Source organism: Ochlerotatus camptorhynchus, unplaced genomic scaffold (genome assembly GCF_037179485.1).
Source record: "Ochlerotatus camptorhynchus isolate MF236.1 unplaced genomic scaffold, CSIRO-AGI_Acam_v1.1 ptg000265l, whole genome shotgun sequence".
Classification (NCBI taxonomy): Eukaryota; Metazoa; Arthropoda; class Insecta; order Diptera; family Culicidae; genus Ochlerotatus; species Ochlerotatus camptorhynchus.
Window position 1 is genome coordinate 1,244,901 of NW_027040755.1, and position 12,451 is coordinate 1,257,351.

The window sequence follows — 12,451 nt, forward strand, 5'->3', positions numbered from 1 at the left end:
GTATTTACCTCGTAGATAAAAGATGGATTCTTCAGTGGTGTTGAGTACTTGGCACTGAGGAAGTCTGCAAGTAGTAGACGAAATACGCGTATCTGTCAAAAGATAAGCAATTATAACGGAATTTAAAGGAAATAAACCAACACACTCAAAACTCTTCATGAAAAATACACTTAATCTTCTAGTTTACTCGATATCTATCCATTGCAATTTTTTTATAATTGTTTATGTTTTGAGAGTTGGTGCACAGGTAGATTGAGGTTAAGGAAACGCCACTGCTAATAACATTAAGTAGATTAACAAAATAATTAGGATACGGGGGGTCCGCTTAGGGAAGCAACTAACCTTTAAAGTTGCAGAAGAAATCTTCGAATTTAGTCTTGAACATCAATAATAAAACGCAAGCAGACCAATAGCATTAAGCAGATTAACAAGGAGAGGAAATAAGTAAAATTAGAGGTATGTGACAATTAATAACTTTTAATCTTTTGTAGGTATTGTTTTCCCCTGAGTTCATTGTACTCGATTACTATATTATTCTCTCAATACGCGAAGTCTCTAATATATGCGGTTAAAGCATTTGAGTAACTTATTTCTTAGTGTTCAAGTACAGAGCTGGTAGTGCTGATGCGATATAATAGTAGTGACTTTAGTAACCAAATAGTGACTTGTTAATACTAAATAACAAACTATTTATATGGTAACTTAGAAATCCAAATACGGTTTGACATTGAAAAAAAAAAAATTATTTCATGGAAATTAAAATAAATTTTCATAAATTCCTCTAATTTAATCGAATCTCACAACGTAATCTCATGTGAAGAGCATTTGAAGTGATTTGAATAATTTACTTTTGCTTAAGTTATACATGATGACTATCAAATAGTAATTCCCTTTTTCACCTATGTAAATTGTTAAATTCACTCATGAAATAATAACACATAATTAGTTAAAGTAGACCATTTTCGATTTTTTATTGATTCTTCTAGGAACTCCCTGAAGGCTCGATAAATCCATTTCAAATACTCCTTAGAATTTCTATGCAATTAACCTCAGAAATTTCATATATGGTCCTGCGCCATGGTCCTTCTTGGACCATGCATTTAATTGGAAATTCAATTCGTATTCTCTTTAGAATTCCCATCGTCCTTAGAATTTTCAAAACAAGAATCCGACCGAACTTTGAAACTCTTCTCAGAATTCATTTGAGATTGAACCTTCAAAATTCGATTCTATTGGAATTCTCTTGGAATTTCAGAACTAATTTTGAATTAAGGGGGTTAGAAGGAACGGGATGTAAGTTACTTCGTTAATAATTCAGCTGCAAAATAAATAGAAATAGCGCAACATCTGTTTATAAAGCTGTGACTATCAAAAGAGAAAGTCAATAAAGAGAATTGATTAAAGTCACTTACACCCCTTTCCTTCTAACCCCCTCAATTCTTATTAGAATTTGACCTAGAATCCTCATCCAATCATCATAGAATTCTTCTCAGAACTCTTGTTAAAATGCACTCTCAATTATAATGGAATTATAACCAAACTATATAGGTAAATCTGGCTTAAGATTTAAGCGGAGATGAAGAAATCGGTCCTCAGAGCACTTAATTTTACATGAGATTTCGTAGTCTGTACTTTGGTATTCTTCTCTGATATATCTTGGTGTCATCCCTAGAATCCTTTAAAATTCTCTTAAAATTACCTTTGGATTTTTTTAAGTTCTTAATCATCCTTGAAAGACTTTTGAAAATCTACCACAGACAAATACCTCTGGAAAGTTTTAAAGGTTTACAATTTATTTTCTGGGAAAGAAGGTATATTTTCTCCGATTTTTAATCGAAATTGAAGGCATTTTCCAATAGTTTTCCTGGTGTTCTAAAGTTTTGCGGTTCACTGGTCACCGTGGTTAAAATTTTCAATTTTTTAATAGATATGTATATTTTGTTAATACTACTGTAGACTGTCTCAGGTCCATGTACTAAATTTAAAATGTTGATGTTTTTAAATTTGACTCTATTTTAGTAATGAAAAAGTGACTTTAGTGACTATTTTTAGGGACATAGTAACTTTAGTGACTTTTTGGTGTAAAAAGTGACTCTTTAGTGACTGGCATCAAAATAGTGACCAAGTCACTAAAAAGTGACCTGCTACCAGCCCTGCAAGTACTTACATTTGTAAACAGCAGTCAATGTTAATCTATGAACTAAACCCTACGTGACTGTAAAATCGATCTTCTCTTATGTGGTATTGACGCATCGATGCATATTAAACTTTTCGCGGCTGTCGGATTCAAAGCGCCTACGTCTACGGAGCTTACGCAGAAGTGATACGCAATTCGGTAGAGCTTGCCAAACGCTTTTGAGCTTATGCAGTTTAGTATTTGTTCGGTACGGTCGCGAAATGTTGAAATGATTGATACGTGCGGTAAAATAACTAAATTGAAACAAAGCTCAATAGTTAAATAAGTAGAATATCTAGGGAGGAAAGCAAAATTAATCAACTTGTCAACCTAAGCTATCACATTTATTTTCTCGCTTCGGTTGTTTTGCACGGCGTTCGGAATTCGCACGGTTTTCCTAACTTACAAAATTTAGATATTTCGTATGAAACGGATTTACTTATGCGGATGTATCTACGCGCACACGTCACAGCATTTTTTTTCCATAACTATCTTGAAACAATACACACGGAATCCAGTGTTCCAGCTGCCAACATAGGCTAGTCCTTCTGCTGTATTGTCAAAGATAGAAGCAAAATTTATTTAAATGGGTCAAGTCTTGAAAACTAAGCTGTCACGCAGCTCCAGCTTGATACCCAATAAGAAAAAAAATCTATAGTATGATCTTATTGCGAACCAGAATCCACCTACAATGCAATGTCCTTTGTGCATTCGTAGAAGCAAAGTAGTGCTGAAAGCTAAATAGTTACATATATATATTACCTAAATCCCAACCAGGACCACCGACCAAAACCTAAATTACAACCCTCAACGACATATCGACAGCGGCGCCGGTGATGTAGTGGTAAGTGCCATTGCCTCTCACGCCAAAGGACCTGCGGTCAATCCCAGTCGGCGCCACCGGGATTTTCTGAGGCATAAAATCTCTTATCACGCCTTCCTTCGGAAGGGAAGTAAAGCCGTTGGTCCCCGGTCCATAAGTTTGATGGGTCGATATGTAGGGTCCAGGTGTGGGAGCTGCCTCTCTGGCGTCGATAGCATTGGTACTCGATACGGAAAACAAGATCGACAGAAACAAATCACGGAAAACAAATAAATCTGTTGTATTGTATGCTAATTGACTGCAACAAAAATAGTATGCGTAAATTAAATAAAATTATAATAAAATATTATGCAGAAATTACTAGAAAACCATTACTTTATTTGTGAGAAGATACTAATAATCCCTCGCAGTTCTTCTGTTTACAGAACAATTCTAATGCTATGATTAGAACTGCTTAGTCTGCATGAAGCAGTCGATTTTATCATGGAAGTTCTATATTAGCAACCAAGAATTAATCGTTTGAGGCATACTGAAGCATTATGAAGGTGATATGTTGCACTATGGGAAATCATCATACAGAGTTGCAAATGCTTTAATTTCCGTTAAACATATTACTCAAGAATTAACTCTAGGATCCTCAGTACTTGTTTAAAAATAAAATAAAATTTGAAAAACATGCATTGCAGTAAAAAATATTTAGGATATACTTTGAAAAACTATCAATGTTACCCCGTTTTACGGTAATCAGAACCATGCAGCCGGACATATTTCGGGTACCCCCGGGGAACTGGTCAGATTTTTATTGAACCAACACCTACATGCGACACATCAAATCACATGATAATTACATGATGATCATTGGTGGCCATATTAAGTACTAAAGACCACGTTGGCCAGATCCGAACATGTTCCGGATACCCCTGGAGAAATGAAACTTGAGCCTACATCCTATGAATTCCCTATGAGAATTCAAAAATAAGAACATTGGTGACCATACTCCAAGTACTCCAAGTACTCAGGACCACACTGGCCATACATGTTCCGGGTGCTCCCGGGGAGTTTCATAATTTTCCCGAATTTGATTCCCTGAGGCCAATGGAACTTCTCTGGAGTTCTCGAAACTTCCCTGAAATTATCTTCAGAACTACTCTGAAGTTCTCCTCAGAACTACTGTGAAGGTCTCCTCAGAAGTACTCTGAAAATCTCCACAGAAATACCCTGAAGTTCTCATCATAACAACTCTGAAATTCTCCTCAGAACTACTCTGAAGTTCTCCTCAGAATTATTTTGAACTTCTCCTCAGAACTACTCTGATGCTCTTTTCAGAATTATTTAGAAATTCTCCTCAGAACTACTCTGAAGGTCTCCTCAGAACTAAGTTCTCGTCGGAGCTACTCTGAAGTTCTCCTAAAAACTACTCTAGATCTTCGATGAAGATTTCAGCATTTTCCTGACATGTACGAAGTTGTCCGAATATTCTCTTGATGATTTTTAAACTTTCCCGCTAGTCGGGACTTCCCTTGTTGGAGATCAGTAAGCCATGAAGCGAGATCGGAGAAAATTTTGATTCCCCTAACAACCATTGTTAATTGAAGATCAATAAAAAATTTGTTACCCCGTTAATTTGACCACAGACAAACAGACGTAACTCTTTGAAAAAGTTTTTCTTGAATATATAGTATCTCAAAACATAGGACCTCAGTAACGACATCTCTCGGGCTTCTCTCGGAAAACAAGCTTGCTCGCCAAGTCTCAAACAATATTGATATAATGTATAGAAACGTCAAAGTGATCCGATGCCAGCGCTGCGGCGAGTAGTTCGCGGAACTGATAATATTCAAATTAATCGTTAAATTCATGAACGAAGATGCAAAATGAAGAGTTACGTCTGTTTGTCTGTGATTTGACTGTGTTTGATTCCTCTACACAGTTTTATAAGAAAATGTGTCCAAGAGTTCAAGACCAAGCGTGTGAAGAAGATTCCGTTCCGTCTTCAGGTGAGCGAACTGTCGGCGTGAGTCCGAACCAGCCGCCTGAAACATCCCTAAAGATATCTTTCCCTATCCCAGAAGTTCTTTTAACTTCTCAATAACTTAGCGTTGACTTTCCTAATATTCACGAAACTTTCCTTAAGCTCCCACAGTTTTCCTGATATTCATAACTCTTCTCCGCAGCTCTCGATATTTCTCCACGCTTCAAGGTACTTCTTCAAAGTGCTCCCACATTTTTTGAAGTTAATGCAAATTCAGACACTAATTTCGGAGAATCTCAAAACTGCAATCAAAATAATCCCGTTTAGGTGGTTTGTTTACGTACCGCATGCAGCGGAAGAGGAAAAATAAATAGATTGTGCGCACATGCATTGTGGGTAGGAATGCGGTAACGTGGCAGCGGTACAGCGGTTAGCGCGATTTTAGTACATTGCGCGTTTGCCGCTGTGTCGCTAAGCCGCTGTTATTATGTTCAAGCCTCGATCTTAGCACATATCTGGATCAACAATTGAAAAGGGCCCATCAGCATTTGTAAAAAAAACCGTTCCAAAGCCCATTCCTCACAAATCGAAGGCCGCCCACACAAACCAACACCATCATCGTGTATAGGTAGAAGTTTCCCCTATCCGATGATAGTGTTGGTTTGCGTGGGTGGCCTTCGTTTTGTGAGTAAAGGGCTTTGGAACGGTTTGCTTACAAATGCTGATGGGCCCTTTTCTATTGTTGATCCAGATATATTACAAAACGAATTGAATTTACTTTGATGCATTTTCGAAAAATTCAAATGCAGATTGCAAAAAGCTCACGTCATTTTGTGTATAATAGCAAAAAGAGTAGAATGACGCAAGCTTTTTGCAATCTGAAATAATACGTCGAAAAAAACTACATTTGAATTTTTCAAAAATGCATCAAAGTAAATTGAACCTTAAAAGGGCCGAACCCAATGGGGGCGGAAGCGGAACGGCAACGGCAAGCGGCGGCAAATATAATTTTTGTTTGCATGCAAGTTGATAAGATAGCTCACAATGAAGGTGGACTGGCAAAAGCGGAATTGTACTAAATCGTGCTTTTTTCAAAATAATCAAAACAAGCGGCAGCGGCAAGAACGAAAACGAAGTTCAAAGTGAAAAAAATTGATCCATCTGAGAGTGGTTGTGAGAGTGATTCGGTATTTGTCGAAGATTTTAGTTTGAAATTGATTAACTGCATAAAAAAGCATTCCGCGATCTATGCCAAATCGTCGAAAGAGTTCCGGAACTCCGGAAAAAAAGACAAAGCTTGGCGTGAGATGCAGATCAGTGGTAAGAAAATGTGAAATCTCTGTTTTTCATTTGTATTATGTAGTATTTATTTTGTTTGTTTTGTAGAAACGGAGGCCAAAAAGAAATGGAAAAATGTGAGGGACCGGTTCGTGAAAGAAAACCGTAAGGTTAATAAAACATCGGCATCCGGAGCAGGAAGCGACGATGTGTACAATTGTAAGTGGCCGCTCTACAATGAGCTGATTTTCTTGGAGAGCCACTGCGAATTTCGGTCGTAAGTTTTTTTTCAAACTTGATTTTATATTGTAAAAATGTAATAGATTACGGTGTTTTCCAGCACCGTTGGTGTTACCGCGAGGCAATTAATTTCAAACCAAAACCATAAGATACTCACAGTTGCATCCCGTTTGCATAGCCCTAGCTGACGTTGATACCAAGGCCAAGAATATGAAATGAAAAGTAGGGCAAAAGGAGCGAGAGCTCGTTTTACATAATCTAACTGCAGTATTTACTTAGGAACGTTTCTGCGTTCAAGTAGGATAAACACGCCCACGCATGACATGCTTGCGCATCTAGGTTATGTTTAGCTTTCCCTCTCTGTTTATCCTTAACGAAGGATATAATTATTATGTTTAAACGTTACAAATGTCTCATTCTTATTTGTAGAGCCATATCAGATCTGAGTTACAAAAATAAATAAACTTACAAGATATCTGAGAAATCCCAGATCTGAGAGGGCATAGTATATAAGGTCTAAACAACACAAATTTACCCTTTCAAGGGCGATCGGAATCCTAGCTTATTAGAATAGGCAAATTAGGTTAAAGTTCGGTATTGAAAGGGATATGTTAAACCCTGGACAAATCATGTAAAAGTTTTACATAATTATAAGTTGCTAATGCAACACGTAGCCGTAAGATCACTTTGTACAATTTTGTTGAATAAAATTAAGTTTCGTAGGTTACTCCAGATTCTTCTCTTTTTGAATCCGAAAGAACTTTCGGCCTAGAAGTGAAAACTTCTCTCCTTAACCGGAGAAAAAAGTAGCTCCTAGAAGAACTCTTGACTTGGAAGTGAAAACTTCTCTCCTTAACCGGAGAAAAAAGTAGCTCCTAGAAGAACTCTTGACTTGGAAGTGAAAACTTCTCTCCTTAACCGGAGAAAAAAGTAGCTCCTAGAATCGAGAAACAGTGTCTGATCTAGTAAGCGAAAGACTCTCCCTAACCGGAGAAGAAAGTAGCTTTTGGCGGCGACAGTTGGTAATTACCGTAGACAAGAACCTACGCCGACAGAAGAACAATCGGGTACAGAGCCACTCGTAGAATAAACTTTTATTGAGGAAAACTGGGAAACCCAAGCGGCCAACGAAACGGTTGAAAGTAGGGTCCAAAGGTAGTCGAAGAAAAGAAAAACAGATATCATCGACGCCCGGATCAATACGATTCTAGACCAAGTTGAAGGCATGGTGTCTGATCCGCAAGGCGGACGCCATGAAGCTTTTGCTTCATACTTAACATCTCGCTTAGAGATGCTTCCTCTAAATGTACAGAAATTCTATGGATTTTAGAGCACATCTCTGAACTCCAGGAAAAATTTGTAGACTTCAGGGAATACCACACGAAACGATGCTAGCTGGGAAACATTCCTCTACCTGGTGGTGTTATTATTTTTCATGAGTGAGCTTTTATTTGCGAGAAATCTATGGCTAAAGCCATTGTTTACAAATGCAATTACGCCCCTTTGAAATGTTGGCACTGAACTTTGCTTTTTAATTGGCGTTGAGCGCCATGTATTAGGTATAGGAAAAGGGTGTGACGAGGGGGTGGGGTTATTACTTTCTTGCGTTACATAATATATAAACGGGCTCTTACCGGTCATCTTCCAGGCATGGTAGAAACCCTTCAGAGTAACCCCACTTTTTACACTTTTGACTCGAATTCAACTCAGTTACTGAGTTACTCTCATTTCATCAAGATTTTAGTACATCAAATATTCCTATCCCCCACTGAAACCGAACGATGACATTTCTCGCTGTCAGTGTTCCATCCACCGCTTTCTCGTCATTTTCGTGAATTTTCTGCATTCTCCTCGTTTCTCTTTACTCGTGCTGTTGCTGCTGCGTGTGCATTGCACCACATTGTGCACGAAATAATCGAAAAAGTTGGCAAGAAAAGTGCTTTTGCCTGCCAGTATTTTTGTGTTAATAATCGTCTAAATTTGTCAAGATGCCACCCAAAAAGAAGGGCAGTAAAAAGAACCAGGATTGGGACGATGACGAACCCGAACAGCAGCAGCAGAAGGTGGTAGCCGATCCACCAAAGTCGTCAGGCAAGAAGGGCAAAACGAAAGCTGTCAACGTGGATTCCGACGAGGATGTTCCAGCCAAGGGCAAAAAGGCTGCGGTTGCAGCCGCTCCAACTCCTGCCAAGAAAGGTGCAAAGGGTAAGAAAGGCAAAGGAAAGAATGACGATTGGAGCGGTGACGACGATGATAGTGGAAAGGAACAGCTGAAGCTAGGAAAGGGTACCGGCAGTGATGGGGAGGAGGACGATGAGGTGAAGATTGCGAAACCAGCTCAGAAAAAGAAGCAAGCTGCCAAGGGGAAGAAGGGTAAGAAGGATGACGATTGGTCCGATCGGGAAGAGAAGGAGATCAAGCTGGATGCGAGCTCGGACGAGGACGAAGAAGAGGAGGAAGTTAAGATGGTGAACAACAAAGCGGGTAAGAAGAAGGGTAAGGCTGCGAAGGTGGTTAAGAAGGTTTCTTCGGAGGAGGAGGATGAGGAAAGTGAAGAAGAGAGCGAGGAAGAACCGGTGCCCGTTCCGTTGAAAAGTGGAAAAGGAGCCAAGAAGGGTGCGAAGGAAAGTGAACCGGAACCACTGAAAGTTAAGGAACCTGAACCAGCGAAGGTTGAAGAACCTGAACCAGTAAAGGTTGTAGAACCTAAACCAGTGAAGGTTGAAGAACCTGAGCCAGAACCCGTGCCCGTTAAGAAGGAATCGAAGAAGGATGTCAAGAAGGAGAAGGTTCCAGAGCCTGTAGTTGAACCTGAACCAGTGCCGGAACCTACACCCCAAGACGAAAAGAAGGAAGATGCAGCAGAAGAACTGACCGATATGGTTGAAGGAATGGCCATTGGCAAAGAGAAGAAACTCACGCATAAGGAGAAAAAGAAACTGAAGCAGCAGGAAGAGTTTCAGAAGCAGATGGAGGCCATGACTCGCAAAGGAGGTCAGGGTCATTCCGATTTGGATAGCAACTTTACAATGTCCCAAGCGCAGAAGAGTGGCAACCAAAGTAAGCACTTGGATCATGCCGTCGACATTAAGATTGAGAATTTCACCATCTCAGCCAAGGGAAATGACCTCTTTGTGAATGCAAACTTGCTTATTGCCCATGGACGCCGTTACGGTTTGGTAGGCCCCAACGGTCATGGTAAAACTACCCTGCTTCGTCACATTGCTAACCGTGTGTTTGCGATTCCTCCGAGCATTGATGTGCTTCTTTGTGAACAGGAAGTCGTCGCAGATGATACTTCCGCTGTCGATACGGTTCTGAAGGCGGACGTCAAGAGAATGACCCTTCTGAAGGAATGCAAAGAACTCGAGGATGCGGTGGAGTCTGGTAAGATCGAATTGCAAGATCAGCTTCAGGAAGTGTACAACGAACTGAAGGCAATTGGAGCGGATTCAGCGGAACCACGAGCACGTCGTATTCTGGCCGGTTTGGGTTTCTCCCGTTCCATGCAGAATCGTGCCACCAAGGCCTTCTCTGGAGGTTGGCGAATGCGTGTTTCCCTCGCCAGAGCTCTCTTCATTGAACCGACCCTGCTGATGCTCGATGAACCTACTAACCATCTGGATCTGAACGCCGTCATTTGGTTGGACAATTACCTGCAAACGTGGAAGAAGACCCTGCTGATCGTATCCCACGACCAGAGTTTCCTGGACAATGTGTGCAACGAAATCATTCATCTAGATAACAGGAAGCTTTACTACTACAAGGGTAACTATTCCATGTTCAAGAAGATGCACGTGCAGAAGCGCAGGGAAATGATTAAGGAATACGAGAAGCAGGAGAAGCGCATCAAAGACCTTAAGGCTCACGGACAATCGAAAAAGGCAGCCGAAAAGAAGCAAAAGGAGAATCTGACCCGCAAGCAGGAGAAGGGCAAGACAAAGGTTCAGAAAACGGAGGATGATGATGGGCCGGTGGAGCTGCTATCGAAACCTAAGGACTACATTGTCAAGTTTAGTTTCCCGGATCCACCACCGCTGCAGCCACCGATTCTGGGATTGCACAGTGAGTATCGCGAATTGCCCATTATTGCTCTTATTAGATTTTCAATCATCTCTCCAATTTCACTCTTTCAGATGTTAACTTCAACTTCCCTGGTCAGAAACCACTGTTCATCGAAGCGGATTTCGGCATCGACATGAACAGTCGTATCGCCATCGTGGGTCCCAACGGAGTGGGAAAATCCACCTTCCTCAAGCTTCTGGTGAGCGACCTGGAACCGTGTACCGGCGAAGTCAGGAGTAACCATCGCCTTCGGATCGGTCGTTTCGATCAGCATTCCGGTGAACATCTGACCGCGGAGGAAAGCCCTGTTGAATATTTGCAACGATTATTTAATCTGCCGTACGAAAAGTCACGCAAAGCTCTTGGAACTTTCGGTTTAGCCAGTCATGCCCACACGATCAAGATGAAGGATCTTTCCGGTGGCCAAAAGGCTCGTGTCGCGTTGGCAGAACTGTGCCTAAACGCACCGGACGTGCTCATTCTTGATGAACCTACCAACAACTTGGATATCGAATCGATCGACGCCCTGGCGGAAGCAATCAACGAGTACAAGGGAGGAGTCATCATCGTTTCCCACGACGAACGGCTCATCCGAGAGACCGAATGTTCCCTGTACGTAATTGAGGATCAAACCATCAACGAGGTGGACGGAGGCTTTGACGACTATCGAAAAGAAGTTCTGGACAGCCTGGGAGAGGTCATCAACAACCCCAGCATATCGGCCAATGCCGCCGTGCTGCAGTAAGCAAAACATCAGCTATTGTTATACTCGTTCATTACCCCTTATCTATCTATTTTTTGTATAATTAATTATTCAATAAAACGCTCCAACTTAGGTAATCCTAATTGAGTTTAGCACCTCCCTCTGGTGTTTGGTTGCCCGGTGAAATTCACTCCTGCTAGAATACTTGTGTTCACTTACCGGCTTCTTCCACGGTCGATCCTTGCACCCGAACCGCAGCTGTTGACTCTTCTTCCGTCCTCCAAATCCGCCTCCCAGCCGACGAGGCTTCCACCCCTCCAATCTTCGTTCCCACTCTTCATCCACAAGAAGCTCCTTGCCTTCGATCGTCTTTCCATGCATTTCGTCTATGGCCTTCAACGCACTCTTCCGGTCATTGTACTCCACAAATCCGTACCCCCGGGACAACCCCGTAACGATATCCCGCACCAATCGACAGCTCACAATCGTTCCAAAACGTTCGAATAACTCCCGAAGCCGATTCTCGCCAACCGAATGTGCCAGGCGGCCAACGAAAATCGTATGCAGCGGCTCACCGGCAACTTTGTGGTTCGGTTTGTAGCTGCAATTCATGGCCCGGACCAGAGCGCGATCATGCGGAAAATCTTCTTTTCCATCGATTGAACCCACCCGCACCGGATCATACACGTCCCTAGCGTAGCGGCTCCACGATTTCGACGACGGTGACCGATAGGAATGCTCCTCCTCCGACGACATTGAATTTCACCGGAATTATTCACAAAACCAAAAAAAAAATACCGAGCGAGAATGTTTTTGTTTACATATGTGCTGATTAAAAAAAATCAAGAGCCACATGTGAAAAGGGCATCAAGGTATTAATAAACAAACCTTCGTACGACCTTTTATCGCCAACCGAGGGTTGCCTATGCAAACCAACAACATCATCTGCAAGGGAAAAGTTTTCCCTACCCGGTGATGTTGATGGTTTGCATTGGTGTCATGACGAGAAAAGGGCATAAAAAGGTTTGTTTACAAAAAGCTTGATGCCCTTTTCACATGTTTAATCTAATTTTCTTCGAATGAAATCCGTGAACGTGATCCGCTATATGTCAGATTATAAATACACACTTAATTCAGGTTACATTCCGTTCGCGCAACCATGGCACAACTGTATAATTTTAGTACTCATCGAAT

General features: G+C 41.2%; 3 protein-coding genes across 3 annotated transcripts in view; 1 reads left to right on the forward strand and 2 right to left on the reverse strand.

Moving 5' to 3' along the window:
• The window catches only part of aay (phosphoserine phosphatase), a 169,273-nt gene that overhangs the window by 125,951 nt on the left and 30,871 nt on the right, over nucleotides 1-12,451 (reverse strand). The gene's annotated exons all lie outside the window — the stretch shown is intronic.
• Nucleotides 8,384-11,366, forward strand: LOC135705283 (ATP-binding cassette sub-family F member 1). Its single transcript, XM_065226910.1, has 2 exons — nucleotides 8,384-10,554; nucleotides 10,626-11,366. Exons 1-2 carry the CDS (start codon nucleotides 8,478-8,480, stop codon nucleotides 11,297-11,299), a joined length of 2,751 nt encoding a protein of 916 aa, XP_065082982.1. The 5' UTR covers nucleotides 8,384-8,477; the 3' UTR covers nucleotides 11,300-11,366.
• LOC135705284 (U11/U12 small nuclear ribonucleoprotein 35 kDa protein-like) lies at nucleotides 11,364-12,031 on the reverse strand. The gene has a single exon (XM_065226911.1). It carries the CDS (start codon nucleotides 12,011-12,013, stop codon nucleotides 11,387-11,389), a length of 627 nt encoding a protein of 208 aa, XP_065082983.1. The 5' UTR covers nucleotides 12,014-12,031; the 3' UTR covers nucleotides 11,364-11,386.

Bases quoted from the DNA above. Each gene is read 5' to 3' on its own strand.
- LOC135705283 (XM_065226910.1), top strand. From the start codon at position 8,478: ATGCCACCCAAAAAGAAGGGCAGTAAAAAGAACCAGGATTGGGACGAT. The intron at 10,555-10,625 runs GTGAGTATCGCG...TCACTCTTTCAG, and splicing joins ACCGATTCTGGGATTGCACA to ATGTTAACTTCAACTTCCCT.
- LOC135705284 (XM_065226911.1), bottom strand. From the start codon at position 12,013: ATGTCGTCGGAGGAGGAGCATTCCTATCGGTCACCGTCGTCGAAATCG.